At 42.3% G+C, this 17,888-nt stretch overlaps 1 protein-coding gene across 1 annotated transcript in view; it reads left to right on the forward strand.

The window, feature by feature from the left end:
* CPNE4 (copine 4) overlaps positions 1-17,888 on the forward strand; it is a 368,148-nt gene that overhangs the window by 264,841 nt on the left and 85,419 nt on the right. The window contains exons 4-7 of the mRNA XM_083188599.1: positions 776-847; positions 7,779-7,853; positions 8,777-8,860; positions 14,786-14,875. Of these exons, the coding sequence (XP_083044725.1) occupies positions 776-847; positions 7,779-7,853; positions 8,777-8,860; positions 14,786-14,875 (321 nt within the window). The remainder of the gene's footprint in view (positions 1-775; positions 848-7,778; positions 7,854-8,776; positions 8,861-14,785; positions 14,876-17,888) is intronic.

Here is a 17,888-nt window from a genome sequence, read left to right on the forward strand (position 1 = left end):
AGGAAGGTTTCCTAGATGTGTATACAGCAACACACTCCATTCTGTGTCCAAATAGATGCCATGTTGGAGTCTTTTGTGAAATTCCTAGAAGGGATCATCAACAAAATGGCCCAATGGTATGCCCAAATATATGTCCTGGTAGCAAGCTTTAAGTTGCCAAAGTGGGCAGAGATCCACCCTGTAACCCACCTGAATTCACTCTATTCTTTTCCTCACCATAAGGGTAAAGATAATAATGAATTTGCTGCTAAGAAAAATGTGCTCAGTCATCTTTGTTCCAATAGAGGGCACAGATGTCCTTGTGCCGATACAACGCAGCCCACTGATGATAACTTGTGGATGCATGAGTAAGGCGTTAAAGTGCTTCAAAAAATATTTTACGGAGATGAAAATATATTTTAAACCATATTTTAACAAAACTGAAATGTCAATTTATATATTTTCTTTTATATATAATCTAAATATTTTGTTGAAAAATCCACTTTAATGATATGTCCACAATTCTTGTCTGACGCTCATGCCCCTGTAATATAGATCCTCTCAGACATTTCTGACTTAATAAATACCACAAATCTTTACTTTAACATCCACTCATTGTGGATAATTTGAGTAATGCATTTTACTTCAGTCCTGTGTACCACATTATAGATAATATTCAGGTTACAAAACATTGATTTAAAAAAAGAAAAGGGGAGGCTGGGTTGTTCTCGTACATGATTATGTGCTTCTTTTACACGAGGACCATGATTTTATGATTTTCTTCTTTATTTTTCAGATTGTGTCACAAAGAAAACTAGCAAAGTCGTTGCTGAAGCATGGAAACACAGCGGGGAAATCATCTATAACGGTATGACTTGTAAAGCGCATCACGACTTCCAAACTGGGGGCCATATCTAAACATACTGAAATATACATAAGCTAGTACAGTGCCCTTTGCTGAAGGGATTCTCACTGCACATCACAGAGATGGGACATTAATTACCATTGTCAACAAATTCCTCTTAGGCACATGCCGAGTTTTTGAGCTGTAAAACAGGCAAATCTAAGCTGAGCATAGCACGTAATTATTATAGTGTTTATTATGCATTCTGTACACACAGAACATTGCCCATAGCGCTATTGTAATGACCACATCATACTTGCAAGCGCTCATACTATGCTTTTGGGAGATATGGGGTAAGGTAAGCAAAGGAGAGGGTAAGTTGTGTCTTGCAATTCAAGGGATAAAATGGCTAGAGGAAGCACATCGTTAGGCATCTTAAGGTGCATACACACATGAGATATTGGGGGTTATTTTGGTTGATTTGCAAGGCCACCAAACCCTTTCCGGCGAATTCCGGGCCGCCTGCCCCCCCCCCCCCCCCTTGCAGTGTGTGTTCCTACGCACAGGCTGCGAATGGATGTTTAACATAAACATCCATTCACATGCTGCGGGGGAAGACCTACATCATTCGATGGCCGGCGACCATCGAATGATGTGGAACGTGCACACCTATGTAAGGTTGCTCTGAGCAACCTTACATATGCATGCATCCTTGGCAGGAAATGGGCGGGCAGCTGACATCCGGTGATGTCAGCCCCCCAGCCGCACCACGGCCTCATTACTATGAAAACACTCAGCTTTCTCATGGGAATGCCCATGAAACCCTGGGTGTTCCCATATGGTGATGGGACTGCCCGCCACCCCTCTCCGCCCCCCCCGCCCGCAATGATCCCACTATTCGCAGTGGATGCACGCACCCAGCACATGCGCTTAAATGCACATGTGCACTGCCCGACCATCGGTCAGGCTGCAAACATATTCTGGTTGTGAAGCAACCAGAATACCCCCCACTAGCTGCATACGATTTTTATTATGCGATTTCCCTTGCATTCCCAGGAGCCCAAAACCGTTTTTGTAAAACGGTAAAATGGTTCTGCACCTTTCAGACCGCACAGATTACCGTTTTAAAATGGTTAAAAACCGGCAAAATACCGGTTTTTAAGTGCGGTCTGAAAGGGGCATGAGGGGGTTTTAATCCAGTATTCCAACTGTCATAACACCCCTACAGTCAGAATCCCGGGCTGTTTTCGTCTGATCCGACAGTTACTCGACAGTAGGAATTCAATGTTCTCACTGTTAAGTGTTGAAAAGTCCGTTGAGCGGCGACCCGACTTTAAACAGATCCAACTTCCAAAAAGTCAGAGCTGACTGCCTTCATTTCTGTCGGTAACAGCATTGAATAGGCGAGTGCCGCTATTTTCGGAAATAGTGGCACAGATTGAATACAGTAATTGAAGAATGTATATGAGAAAATTGTGTATGAGAACAAAACAATGTACCTATGGGTCTGATAGAATGGCCCACTTAGTAAAATCCCATCATGGTCAGTTACATATCAGTTACAACAGGTGGAGTCAGTGTATAATAGCTAAATGGAAATATGAGACCTATTGCAATCCGCATGCTGCATTTCTGTGTAATAGTAATTAAAAATTATATTTAACTGTGGGACCTGACTTTTAGCTTTACTAACGAAATAAAAACATATAATTAGTAAAATTGATTATTATACTTAAAAGATAAAGCAGTGTGACTTGAATAATAAGGTGAAATGTAATAGGATGAGAGAATCAGAATGTGAGAGATTTGGTAAGAAATCTCCAGTTTTTTAAAGCGTCAATCATTTACACGGCAAAACCAGTTTTATTTGGCAGTGTAAATGATTGCCGCTTTAAAGAAACTGGAGATTTCTTACCAAATCTCTCACTTTCTGATTCTCTCATCCTATTAAATTTCATCCATAGTATCTACAATTATTATTTAAAGTTCTAATGATGAGAAATGTATTTTAAATCAAATCAAATAACCAGAGCCCCTAACTGGAGCCAGTACACAGCACTAAAATATATAAATGTACAAAGGGAGAACAATGGATCATTCTTCTCTTTCCTTTAGCAGTTCTGCTTTATGTCAGTTAGGTTTATTTCAATGAACATGAAAAGCATCCTGATTGTCACTTATCACTTGACCCTGACAGCGAGAGAGCAATCTGTTGATTGAGTTTCCAGCCCATGACTGCCTTTTCTTCTGGTTGCTGAATCATTTTGTATTGATATGTGACAAGCCCATTACCGCTAATGCCTATAATATCGCGCACTCAAGAGGGAATCACTGTTATAGAGAGAAGGAACCTTAATGAAGAGAATACCTGTCATCTCGAAAATTGTATATATTAGGGTTGTTTAACAGTTCTTTTCAAATTTCTTAGAAAAATTACACGGACAGCTCTGCATTATAATAATCTCACCACGTTCTCTCTAACCCCGTAATGCTATAGGATAACAATGTAGGGCCATTATATGGTAATCTTTTTAGCACAATTTAACATAAAGGTTTCAAAATTGTAGGGACGCTCACATTTTTTTAGACGTCTAAAATCCACATTGACGGCTTAACTTTGCAAAGATTTAAGCAATATTATACAACACTTCCAGTGTAAATGATCTCAGACTGCATAGTGAGATAGTCTGGATGAAGATAGGGCCGAATTAAACCTTCGGAGGTCCCAGGGCACTTGAGGCCTTGTCGAAGAGAGGGGGGAGGTTAGATTGTGCATACCTACCAACATGAGGCATTCCAGGAGGGAAAAAACGTTGACCTTCCCTCTTAATATATGATTGGTGTCATCTATGTTGAACAATTTAATTGAAATGAAGGATGTTTATTCACAAGTGATTGCAATCATAACTTAAGAGTTAAGTCCAGGTAAACAGGTAAGCATGTTGTCCCCCTGAAATGGATCATGTTGGGATGTATGGATTGTTTAAATTAAATGTAACCGATTGGTGTATATTAGATTTAAACTAACAGTGTAATAATGCCTGGGTTTATAGCTCCACATAATTGAGAGAAAACTATTTTATAATGTTTTCTTGTAGTGAAACAAAGACAACATAAACAACCTTAACATACAAATAGAAAAATACAATCTATATTATATCATGTCACACTGGGACCAGACCCAGGAGTCCTTTCTGTAGGTCTCTCTCTGTAAACCTGAATGCTCTCATTAGATAATAGGTTTCATAGGACTCAGAGACCCAGGTGTGGAGGATTAGAAGCTAACTCTACTTTGGTTGGGAAGTTCAACCAGTAGCTGATGAAACCTGAAACTCCTCGCTGCCTGCACTGCATACTGCCCTGCTCACATTCTGGCTACCTGTTTCTACTGTTGCCCAAGAAGCAGAGCTAGTGATGTCACTGTGATATGAATGGGGGGGTTGACAGAGGTGGGGTGGGGGTACAGTATCACCTCCTTAATATGACTATGAATGTGTTGAAGGTAATTTCCTGATTGATTGAGAACAATCAGTAGGCTGGATACTGTCAGCTTGGAGTCTGCTGTCTACGTTGATGGTTAGTTCCAACGTGTGTTTCATTCAATGAGTACTTGAATTGCATGTTGGAACTAACCAGCCTGGAACGGGTTACAAGCAAAATTCTAAAGCTCAGGGAATCAGGGATCGGCCTGGGAACCAATGTTCAGCATTTGGTCTGGAAACCGATGTTCTGGAATACAGGCCTGTGTTGCAGGAGCCAGAGCAGGACAGCAGTTAATCCTAATAGAGCACTGGAGGCTGATCCACAGGTGCAGCAGCATGCACTGGTAACCTCACATGTAAACAGGTAGCAGAGAACTGGAGCCTAGAATGAAGCTTCAGGAAGTAACAAGTTGTTCAAGGAACTGGAGGCTTGTTAGTGCTACCCTTATATTCCCTTAAGTGGATGGTAATTGAATGTCCAGGCACATGACATAACAGGGTCCAGGATTGGACCAAAGATTAACACTGAGGACTGGTTAGCGCATACCTCCCAACTGTCCCGTTTTTTGGGATGTTCTGGTGTCCCTCCCGGGCCGGCAGTGTCCTGTGGCGGGGGTGCAGTTGGGAGTCCCTCCTTTCTCCCCCTGTTGCTATGTCCCCAGCCCCTCAGTGAGCTGCTAGCCATGCCCCCACAGTGGCGAAAATGAGGCGTGGCCTCGTGCAAATAGCTCCTGTATCGCTAGGTCACATCCAAAGTTGGGAGGTATGGGTTAGTGGTAGGCAGCTGATGATCTTCAACATGGTGGCACCAGGGGCGGATCCAGGATAAAATGACAGGGGGGGCACCATGATAAAAGAGGGTTTAGGTGGGGGAGGGCCAGTGTTAGTGGTGCCAGTGTACATGCTAAGAGAGCGGCAGAGAGAGGGTGGGAATGGGATTAAAAATAGGCCCTGGCATTTAAAGTACGCAGGCCCACCATGGCAACAAAAGTGAAGGATGTAGCTGTGCGTGCGCCGAAGGCGCGCTCTGGAAAAGGGGGTGTGGCCACTCAACAGGGGGCATGTCCTTGAGTGTAGTGTACAACACCATATACAACTTCTACACATTATGCAACAAAATAACAGACCCCATTATACTTGCCCCTTACACATGATGCCAAATGGAATGAGCCAAAATTCACATAATGCCACTTGGATTGTGTCAAAATTCACATAATGCCACACGGATTGAGCAAAAATTTACATAATAACACACGGATTGAGCCAAAATTCACATAATGCCAAATGGATTGTGTCAAAATTGACATAATGCCACATGGATTGTGTCAAAATTCACATAATGCCAAATGGATTGAGCCAAAATTCACATAATGCCACATGGATTGTGTCAAAATTCACATAATGCCACATGGATTGTGTCAAAATTCACATAACGCCACACGGATTGAGCCAAAATTCACATAATGCCAAATGGATTGAGCCAAAATTCACATAATGCCAAATGGATTGTGTCAAAATTGACATACATGGATTGTGTCAAAATTCACATAATGCCACACGGATTGAGCCAAAATTCACATAATACCAAATGGATTGAGCCAAAATTCACATAATGCCAAATGGATTGAGCCAAAATTCACATAATGCCAAATGGATTGAGCCAGAATTCACATAATGCCACATGGATTGTGTCAAAATTCACATAATGCCACACGGATTGAGCCAAATTCATAAGATGCCATATGGATTGAGCCAAAATTCACATAATGCCACATGGATTGATCCAAAATTCACATAATGCCACACGGATTGAGACAAAATTCACATAATGCCACACGGATTGAGCCAGAATTCACATAATGCCACACAGATTAAGACAAAATTCACAATACGCTTCATAAACAGGGACATTGTCCACCAAAGGCGCGCATTAAACATTTACACCATAATGTCCATTGCACGTTAAGTTACACGGCATGATGTCCATTATGTATTAACCATAATGCCTATTAAAAATTATGCTACATACAGTAAGTGCTACTTATCTACATGCTGATTGCCAAGGGTTCCATGCTCATTGCCAGAGGTTCCATGCTCGTTGCCATGTGGGATACATGCTCGTGGTAAATGGGGGACAGCCGCCGCCAGGCAGAAGTGATAGCCACTGATAGTGGCAGAGCCTGGCTGTATTCCAAGCACTGCAGGTCCCAGCTATTTGAAATAATACCCATTTCACACCAGAAAATGCATTCCCAGGTTGGCCCCTTTTACACCAGCCTAGTCCCTGCATTTTCTGGTGTGAGGGGGAGAGAAAACCACCCCTCCCCCCCTTTAACCAGTTATCTCATTTAACTGGCTATATCTTCGGAACTAACTGACCCATTTACATGAGACAAGTATCATATTGAAGAACTTTTGAGTGGGCTTTGAATGATTTTGTAAAACTGGAACATTTGGTTCCAGAGTAATCTGCCCTCAAAGAACATGAACAGCCATGAAATTACATTTCAAAAATAAAAAAATCGATTTACACGCTATATCTCTGGAACCGATTTATTGATATGGACCATCCTGGTTTCATATTGAAGGCCCAGCGATTTGGAATTGAATAACATCAATCACAAGCTCCTGTGATGCCAGGGGGGGAACTGGCAGCTGTCGGAACCGGGTGGGGGTCGGAATTGACGGGTCCCATATTATCCTATAGGGAAAAAATGTTACAGCTTTGCCATGCAATATCTCCGGTTCCCGGGGGGCTAGAGACATGGGGCTGGGCTCGTTGGAAAGCTCTGGTCCTCATCTACAAAATGAATGACAAAATGGTGCTCCCCCCTGAATCCGCCACTGGGTGGCACCCAGTATTCAGACAACACAAACAGCAAGCAGTTAGTGCAGCAATCAGAAGTGTCACAGGTGCACAATCACACAGGAATATGATGCAGCAGCAGCAGCGTGGATTTCAACGCTGTGAGACACAGAAAATAAACTGTGGAACAAAAGCTAAACAATTGAGCAGCTATACATGAAATAAGTCAGGTTCGTGACACAAGAGCTATTGGCCTGATTCAGACTTGATCACTTATCTGCATTTATAATATAATAAAATATAATAAATCCTAGTAGGCACAGTATTTGACTCTAATATATAGAAAGTATATGGAATAGAGATGGATGTAGCACTTCCCATACTAATGCAATATCAATCCAATATACTGTATTTAAAAGGGATATATTACCAAGAACAATACGTAATACAATACAATCAATCACCACGTACAATACAAAATACATTTATTTATATCACAGAAATGTTAAAAAAAAATGATAATTTGTAATGAAATATTAAATATCAGTAGATATCACACATATTATCAGGCTGATGTTGCACATGTTGGGGATGCACTGAGTTACATCTACAGTAGCTTTTCCATGGATTGTGACATGAAATGAAGCCTGAGCCCTGTTTCTTGTAGGTGATTGCAGAAGAACTATCAGGCAATGATGACTATATTGAACTTTCCTTCAGTGCACGGAAACTAGATGACAAGGTAAGATGCTGTTTTCAATCTTTCTGAATGTGTACAAATGGTAACAAGATTTTACTATAAATGTTAATGTTCTCACCGCTGAATGCTGTGAATTACTGTAATAAAAAGAACATTATTACCCTTTGATATTGGGCCCACAAGTCTGGCACAGTTGCCACTACAGGTATCCAAACTTATTAATTAAACCCAAACAGCCCAAAAGAATCAGAAAGAAGCCATGTTATAAGGTCGATATGCATTAGGTCAACATAATCAAAAGGTTGACATAAGCAAAAGATTGACACAGAAAAAGGTGGACATGAGTTTTGCATGTTTGAACAGCTAATGTAGTCATCCAGCTCATTTTGGGGTTTATTCGGGTTGATGTGCAAGGCTGCGGTCCACCAAACCCCACCTGGGTGAATCTCTCGCAGGGCCTGAGAATGGATGTTACACATTTGCATGAGAACGCCCAGCATTCTCATGGGAATGCCCATGAAACGCTGGGCGTTCCCATATGCAAATGACCCAGCCCACCACCCCACACCCGCACACTTAGGTGCATGCACCCGGCGAACATCCCTGTGACCGCATGCACCCAGCGTATGCACATTCGCAGATATGACCCTGCGCATGCGCCCTCAATTGGCTCCCCTGCGAATATGGCCTATAGTCTGTGTGTACATGCCATGCCCACCAAGCCATGATGCCCAAAGCAAGTGCCCCACTTTCCCCACAATAATTACATCATTGCTCAGTATATCCCATCTGCGGTTGTGTTAAATTGAGTGTAGCTAGATATTTTTAAAAGATAAAATAAGACTGGCAGCTTAACACATCGAACAATAATTGAATCTCCCATTTCCATCAAGTGTGACAGAAGAGATGTAAACAGACAAAAAGAGATCTGCCAATCCATTTAACTGAGTAACATTGCATTTCAGGATTTTTTCAGCAAGTCCGATCCATTCTTGGAAACGTTCAGAATGAATGATGACGGTACACAGCAGCTGGTTCACAGGACTGAAGTAAGTCTAGTGTCAATACATGCTGAATGTGGAAATGGAAGCACATGGCTCATCAGAACTTAGGCCCTTATTCAGATCGGTGCGGATATTCCCGCATTCTTACGGAGCGGTCCGCACGCCACGGTGTTTTGCCGCATGCGGCCATCGTCCGTAGAAACGCCCACGTGTCCTCCGCATTCGGACGGACTCACTCGTTAAGAACAGGGCGTGTTTACGGACGACATACAAAGCATGCGTGTGCGGGAGAAACACTCCGATTCGGCACGGTATCACAGAGTATTACAGAGTATGCTCGGGAATACCGCATCCGAACGGGAGCCAAGCGGTGCTACCGCACGTAAGCGGAGTATTTCCGCCAAAAAACCCACTATGAACTATCTTCTGCAAAACATCACATGACCCACTTATTCAATTACCTAGCCTCATAAAAAACAGCTTATTTGGAATTGGAATCAATTAGATTCCAATATATCCTTACAAGCATGCCTAACACATGCATAGCCCACATTAACCCTTACAGCAATGTAAGTGCAATGGTTTCAATTAAAGCACTGACAAGCGTCCTATTAGTGAGTATTGAGTAAAGGAGTAGATTGTATTGGGTTCAGGTGTTAATGGTTGTAGTCATTAGGCGTACGTTCGCCTACCGCATGAACGAGTGGTGTCCGCAAAGCAATAGTACACTTGTGGACACCGCACATTTCAGCCCTTTTTGCTCGCGTGCATTCGGAGTGGTTTCCGAATGTACGCCCCCCAACATAAGTGTACTCCCCCGTGTCCGCCCATGTTTCCGCCCCGTTTTGCCCACTTTGAAACTACGCCCATGTGTCATTCCGCATGACGCCCATAATACGCCCCTATTTCCCGACCGATTGCGGTGACCAGTTTTGGACGGGCTTTGTCCGAACTGGTACCGAGTCAAGGCGTGGCACATGCGCGTAGCGTTCTACACGCATGCGCAGACGCCGTAAAGACGCAATCCGTAAGAACGCGGTAAAGTCCGCATCAATCAGAATAAGGGCCTTAGCGTTGTCGCTGTCTTCATTGGTATGACAGCTTCTACACAAGTTCTTGATGTCTGTAATTGCTCGTCTTATGTGTTGTCAGAATATGTTACAGACACATTGTCCCATTGTTCTCTCATCTAACACAATGTAAAAAGCAGCATCTGTTTGTAACTTGTCATGTGTGGGAGGTTTTATGCCCAAATCAAGATCATCAAAAAAGTAGAGCACTGCATTGTAATTATTCTGACATTTGTTACATGTTCATTGCATAATAACATAGCCCCCACATATAGGGGGTTATTCTGGTTTACTCCTTCTGGAAAATTCCTTCTAAGATGGACTAAAACATGTGCGCTGCAGGGGGGCAGATGTAACGTGCAGAGAGAATTAGATTTGGGTGAGTTATTTTGTTTCGGTGCAGGGAAAATACTGGCTGCTTTATTTTTACACTGCAATATAGATCTCACTTTGAAGTAAAACCCCACCCAAATCTAATTCTCTCTGCACAAGTAACATCTGCCCCACCTGCAGTGCACATGGTTTTGCCAATTTGAGAAGGAATTTGCCAGAAGGAGTGAACCAGAATAAGCCCCATAGTCATTTGAGGAAAAATCACTGATGCCATGTTGGTTTTCTTAAGTGTATTTTATTTTGACCCATTTTGCGCTCCAAACATATACCTCTAAGTTCTGCTAAACATGCATGCTTACTTGTGTATGTTGAGTCACACATACTGTATCTCATTGAAACAATAATATACTGTAGTTTTAGTAGTAGTAGTACTTTAACATCAGTTCTACACAGGGCTGGATTCAGAACAAAATGACAGCGGGGGGGCACCATGACTGGGAAAGTGGGTGTGGTCTTTCAGCAAGGGGCATGGCCTTAGAGGGAATTCCATTTCCATTTCCAGGAGCCATACCCTTGTATGGGAGAGACAATTGGTTATGCCAGGAAATCATGGGTGAAAGGGGGAGACAGGAGGAGGCAGTGGGTGACCTAGAGAATGACTGGAAGAGGCATTGAGTGACATGGAGAGAGTGATATGAGAGATGTGTCACCTCCAGATAACTGCATTATTCCAGCTTTTTGTCCCCTGTGTTGCCTCCAGTCTTCTGCTCACAAAGTAATCTCCTGCTCCATGTCCTCTCCAGCCTCCTTCTTCATGTTGCCTCCATTCTCCTGCTCCGTTTCACCTCCAGATGCCTGTATCATTCCAGCTTCCTTCCATCTGCGTCACCCCCAACCTCAATTTACCTCCAGCTCCCCGGTCATCTCCAGCTCCTGCTTCCTGTGTTCCATATTGTCCAATGTGGCCTCCTGCTCCCTGTTTCACATACATCTCACTGTGTCCATTCAGCCTCCTGCTCTCCATCTTAGCTCCTGCCAGATGTCAGTTGAGTTTACTGCCTTATGCCACTCCAGCCTCCTGCACCCTTGGTTTTCCATCCTTTGCCCCCCCCCCTCCCCCCCCCCCTCCCATCATTCCAGGATTTGCCACCTGACTTTCTATCCTCTGCTACCCCTTCTTTCCACCCTCTGTCCCTACTGTTATTCCAGTCTCTCCTCCTATCTTACCAGCCTCCTTTGTTCCCACCTGCATTGTCCTCTTCGATTGTAGCTGCTGGCTCCTCTGCATGGTAGGGTTTATGTTGTGATGTCACAATGTCAGCATAACAATATCATGCCTGCTTGGGGTGGGCGGCTGACGTCACATGACATCAGCCTGCCCCGATTTCGGCCATCTCCAGCCGGAATAAAAGTAAGTCTAGCCTTACTTTTAATTGCAAAGGGAATAAAAATCATTCGATGGTGAGCGAACATCGAGTGATAGCTCTTCCATGCGGCTGCATGCGAGTGGATGTGTATTCGATCCGCTCGCATGCTAGTGAGGGTTTGAAGCGGCGGGGGTTGGGCGTTTTGCGGTGCAGTGTTTACCTGCTCCCTAGGCAGAAAATATACACAGCCTAGCGTGCTGGTCTGATCAGGCCTTATGTAATCATTTTCATTTAACCATATATTTATTAAATGGAGCATTTTACTTATTGCATATGTAACCAGTAGCATTTATTATACTGTGCAGTATTTCAGACTTAGTTTTCCCAGCATGCTCTATTCTGCTTTGAGAGTTTCTTCGCTGATGAAATTATTGTTTGTCATAACATATTTCAGTGAAATGCTCCCGCTCCTCCTCCCCGCATCTTATTTCATTACACGCATCAAGTCAAATCATTTACAAGTCAATAATGCAAACAGTCTTCTCACTCCGACATAAATAACATTGGTGAGGAACTTTCATTTTCCCCAAACTGATAGACGGGCTATCTAATGATGTTCTTGGTATTCTCATTAATATTTAAATGTTCTACTAGTGAGGACACAGAACACAGCTGTATTCTGGTGCATAATGTACCTGTAATAAGGGTTTCATGAGCATGGAAATGAAATTAGTCTGAGAATGAACTACTGAATATCTTGTTGCATTGCATGACTACTTCAGATTTGGTTTTCAGATTCATTTTAGAAACATGCTTTATGGGAAGATGTATTCTATCTATAGAGAGTTTAATGACCTACTGTAAATTAACCCCCGTTCTCACTGCAAGGCAAATTCCCGGGTGAAGAAGTTCTACCCGGTAATTTGCCTTTTAACACAGGTTTTTATGCAGTGAGAACGGGTCAACCCGTGTCTGCATACCCGGATCTCATATACGGGTAAAAAGAAGGGTTTCACCCGTGTATGAGATCCGGGTATGCGACCCGTTCACACTGCAAAGAGACCCGTGTTAAAAGGCAAATTTCTGGGTCGACATGATAGACCCAGGAATTTGCCTGCAGTGAGAACAGGGTATAATTTAGTAATCTAAGGCTGTGTTTTCATTGCCGCCCCTGCAAAATCCCGGGTTTTTCTTGCTGGCGGGGCACAGAGCTTCTCAGCTCAACAGACCCCCTTCATACTGCACCTCAGACCCAGGAATTTCCCGTGTCTGCTCCTTTCACAATGTTTTCTATGCCTTCCCACAAGTGTGTGGAATTTGATTGGGTGTTGGTGAAATTTGTATAAATTGCTGTGATTGGCTGTTTAAAAACCAGCTTTTATTGGCTGGCTGTCACATATCACATGATTACATCCCCCAATGAGCTTGTTTTTTGGCATCATGTGTGAAAAACACGGGTCTGTGCTGTTCACACTGCCGTACACCTTTGTATTACCCAGGAAAAATCTTGCAAAAAACCCGTGTCTAATTCCCAGGGCATAACACCCATGAATTTCACAAAGACCCTTTCACAATAAGACAGGACACAGGAAATTACTGCTTGCCCTGGCAAATACCCGGGTTTTTGCGGCAGTGAGAATGGGGTATGAGAATTATAGCGACCCCACTACAAGACATATGGAGCTGAAGTGCAGCCACTATGTGCTGAGCATGGTGGCTGCCTGGAGTTTGCCTTCCATGCAGCCCCTAGTGGGTCACTAAATGCAAGGATTGTCACTGGTAGTATTTGACAGTTATTGGATCCAGACTGCAGCCAATACACTGCATAAGGTAAATGTACTTGGTGCACAACATTATACTGCATGCCTGTGGATGAGATGGACAATATTGTTAATGATATTGTGTGCATATCATCCAGTGTGTTTGTTCAATATCGTGAACGATGAGTGCGGCAGCAGGTCGTTAAAGACCCCTTCCCGACTGTCATCTGGAGATGCAGCTTAATCTGACAATATCATCAGCGACTGCATGTACGGAGCGGGTGGCGGGGAACGTCACTGACCAATATTGTCAACATTATCGGTCAGTGTGTATGCACTATATCGTATTCCAGCGCCACTGCCAATATAGCTTACTATATCAGCAAACGCAGGAATCTACTGTACTAATTTATTTTGGAGGTTATACGCTCAACCGTAACTAAATTTAGAATGTTTTTTTTATTATGGTCTCTAGTTGTCTGTATTGGGATTTGTAGCAGGTCATAAAGAATCGGGCAATTTTTGCTGATCGATATGTCTTTAAGGTTTTTTTGCCAGGATCTGTGAGGAAAGGTCTATCCTTACTATAACCTCTTTTTGGGTAGTTTTGATTGCATTCCTTTGTTACCTTTTGCCACAGATTGATCTCTCATTTTCTCTATGTGTCTAAAGCATATGGCATCTTTGCTGCAATTGCATCAAGACAGACACATTGTCTTTTAGGTTTGTTGAGCAAACTGAAATGGTGCTCTCTGTCTATTGGAATGTAATTATCTAATTCAGTTGGATTATTGAAGAACATGGTATTAGATATACAGTACTATGTTCTCCTTAACGTAGATCATCAGATCTAAGAAGATTACTTTTATTACTCATGTTAAAAGTACATTCAATATTAACCATAAATGTCTATATAATATTAACAACCTTGATTTGAGTTGTATTTCTCCAAAGCTCATACTTTTCCATATACCCTATCATTAATTCAACTTTCTATATGTACTGTTTATTCTTTGTCATTCTATCCAATATATATATGGTTTTGTACACCTTGACAAAGGGGCCATTTCAGAGCCTCGAAACGTTGGAATTAAAACCGTTTACCACTATCACAAATCCTGTTGAGTGCCGCTGCTTGCTAGCTACCGATACCTATATATATATATATATATATATATATATCACTCTCCAGTGACACTGGCCTGTATACCTGCAGGCCACATGAAGGCACAACTATTTAAAAAAAAGATGGCAGCTGTGTTATGCATGATTGCAAGTAACTCTTATTTTAATTACCATAGCACAACAAAATAACTTTTAGCATGATACTGTCTCTTGAAATAAGTTGAATTGTTCTATACAATTATTTGTCATAATAGTCATGATTTGTCGCAGTTAAATGCATGTACTGACATATTTCCCATCCACTTCCTATCATAGGTTGTCATGAATAATTTGAATCCAGTCTGGAAAACATTTAAAGTCTCTGTGAATTCCCTGTGCAGTGGTGACCATGATCGGAGACTAAAGGTATGTGCATTAATACTGTATGGGAAGTTTTTGTTTACTACCAACATAGGCAGCCATTTTGTGCGCTGGATCAATATGAAAACATTCTGTCTATAATTTCACTAATGACCTTTATTTAATGCAAACAGTAGGACAGAAAAAATATAAATTACAGAGAGCGCATGTATACCAATATATATAATTTTATTAAAAAGACAGTAATTAAAAATTAATTTAATAATACTAACACTGAAATAAAACTAATAGGTATAAAGTACCCCTTGGGCAGGGTCCCTTTAATATTTAGCAATGTCCCGAGACCCGTGAAATCACACAGTCTCTATTTATTAGTCTAGGACCAGTAATCAATATAAATCTTGTTGGACAAGTCACATAAATATTGATATATAGGTAATTGAATGGATTGTTCCCCAGAGCAAAATATCTCACCACTTGTAGTTTCCTTTATAGAGATGATTAAATGTGGGCATTAATGACCTTATAGTTCCATGCAAATGAGTGTTTATAGCAGTCTCGGACCCGGAGCTTACCGGGTCCTGGCATTGTCCTGCAGTCCGTCCGGCAATAAATACACTCCAAGTGCCCTCTGCATTGAGCAGTATTCGGCAGCCGTATGTCAGATACCTGACAGGTGCCGTATCAGATGTAATTTCTGTCTCCTGCCCACAGTTTGATGACCCTCAGCGCACATCAGTTACCTGATGGGCGCTGGATGACGGACCGGACAGGTCTTATAGCCGGGAGTGTGCTGGGTTTAATTGCTGCGGCTGAGGAGAAATATACGGATTTCTTTAGATGTTAGCAAGGGTGACGATCGTGCTCCTGGGTAGCCCAAGGGGAAACAAAGGGGCTCTTTCCTTGATGCGTTTCTCTGTCTTTGAAGCTGGACGGTTTCCTCAGAAGGTATCAGTAGGACAAGTTGTAATGGTACTTATGTAGTAACTGGGCTGCCGATTTTGAAATCGGGTCCATCGCATCGCATCGCACCCGACCAAATCGCATGCGATGCGATGCGATGGACCCGATTTTTCCATAGGATTCAATGTTAAAATGGACTGAGTCCATTTTAACATGGAATTCAATGGGAAAAAGGGGTCCTTTTCATACCCCTACTATCCAAGTGGGCATGGAGTTGGATATAAACCTGTGGCGAGCGTAGCGAGCCACCGAGCCCGAAGCGTGGCGAGCGTAGTGAGCCCCGCGAGGGGACACAGAATACCGTCCCCTCGCGGGGCTCGCTTCGCTCGCCACGCTTCGGGCTCGGTGGCTCGCTACGCTCGCCACAGGTTTATATCCAACTCCATGCCCACTTGGATAGTAGGGGTATGAAAAGGACCCCTTTTTCCCATTGAATTTCATGTTAAAATGGACTCAGTCCATTTTAACATTGAATCCTATGGAAAAATCGGGTCATCGCATCGCATCGCATCGCATCGTATGCGATGCGATGCGATATCGCATCGCATCGCATCTGATTGTATGCCTTAACTTAAGGCATACAATCAAAAAATCGGCAGCCCAGATACTACATAAGTACCGTTGTAATATATGCATGTGTAATACATAATACAATAAGAAGGAATGGATTATTGTCACAGATTCACATTACTTAGTGCTTAGGATATTCAAAGATAACACATTTATTTAACCGTTTTTTTCCATAATGATATAAATATATAAATATAAAGTTACAATACTCCGTATACAAACTCAGTAGCATACAGATAAACAAATATTGCATTTAAAAATTAGCATAGTTTTCTGATTCCTCCTAGATAAATTGCTATGTGACTGAAGTCCCCATACACTACAACAATATATCTGATGCTGAAATTGGTTCCAATTTCCCCTGGACCTTCCCGGGAGTGATTCCAGACGATTTGGTACTTTGGTGTCATTTTTTGCATAAGATATATCTCATGCAATTGATCAAGCTGAGGTAAATCGCATGAGTTATATCTTATGGTACCATTGTACCATATGATATATATGATGGGCTGGATTAGGGGCTAGAGGGACTGGAAACTGTCAGTCAAACCTTCTGAAACATATAGCATACGATATATCGCATGCGCAAAAAGCACTCCATTTTCTATCCGATTCCGATATATCACAGGTACAGTCCAACCAACCTAGCGGCTCCTACCTGACTCTCATAGGACCGCGCATCGGATCGTATGCCACTTTTCAGACGATATAAAGCTTCCCAAATGGTCGGAATCGGACAAAATCGTGCAAAATCGTTCTAGTGTAAGGGGGCCTTAAGACGTGTTTTTTCATATTTAAAAAAAAAAAAGAAGGCACTAGCGGAGTTGCAAGGGACCTATCTTCTCACTCTTACAAGTATACCTCCCAACATTTAGGATTTGCCACTCAGGAGTCATGCCCCTAGTGTATCTTTCACCAGTGAATAGGCAATGTGCACATATTCAACACTGCTCCGTGTGAGTGACAGGTGGTCTCTCATCCTCCCCCAAGAGGGCAGCCCCAAACTTCCCATGGGTGGGACAGCAGGACAGTCCCCCAAAAGGGGTCTGTCCCACGAGGTATCTAAAGACTCATGGGGTTCAAAGCAAGACACTGATGATGCCCCCTTCCTCAAACAATTGTAAGTGTGTGCCTCCTCTCCTTATTGTAGCAAGCAGGTAGGCCCCCCCACCCAGTGAGTGTATGCCACCCCCAACCTTGTGCTTACAGATCCTCTTAAAAGAAAAAAACATAAAACATGACATAAGTACGTGTAGTTAAAATGCCAGCTATAATTTAATTATTATAGAGTTGCAAAAACAATGTATTCCAAATGCATCATTTCCGACAAGGACTAATAAAGTTTGCCAGCTCTGTAATACAAATTTAATAATTGGAATGAAGTTGCCTAGATATTTTTACATTTCTTACACAGTATATTTAATTGTACACCTAGGTACAACTGTTATTTAGAATTAAGGTCACAGATTAAAAGAAAAATCATTTCTTGTTTTGAATTTAAATGTCAAAAATCCAAATATAGAGA

Source organism: Crinia signifera, chromosome 5, assembly GCF_055691185.1.
Source record: "Crinia signifera chromosome 5, ASM5569118v1, whole genome shotgun sequence".
Classification (NCBI taxonomy): domain Eukaryota; kingdom Metazoa; phylum Chordata; class Amphibia; order Anura; family Myobatrachidae; genus Crinia; species Crinia signifera.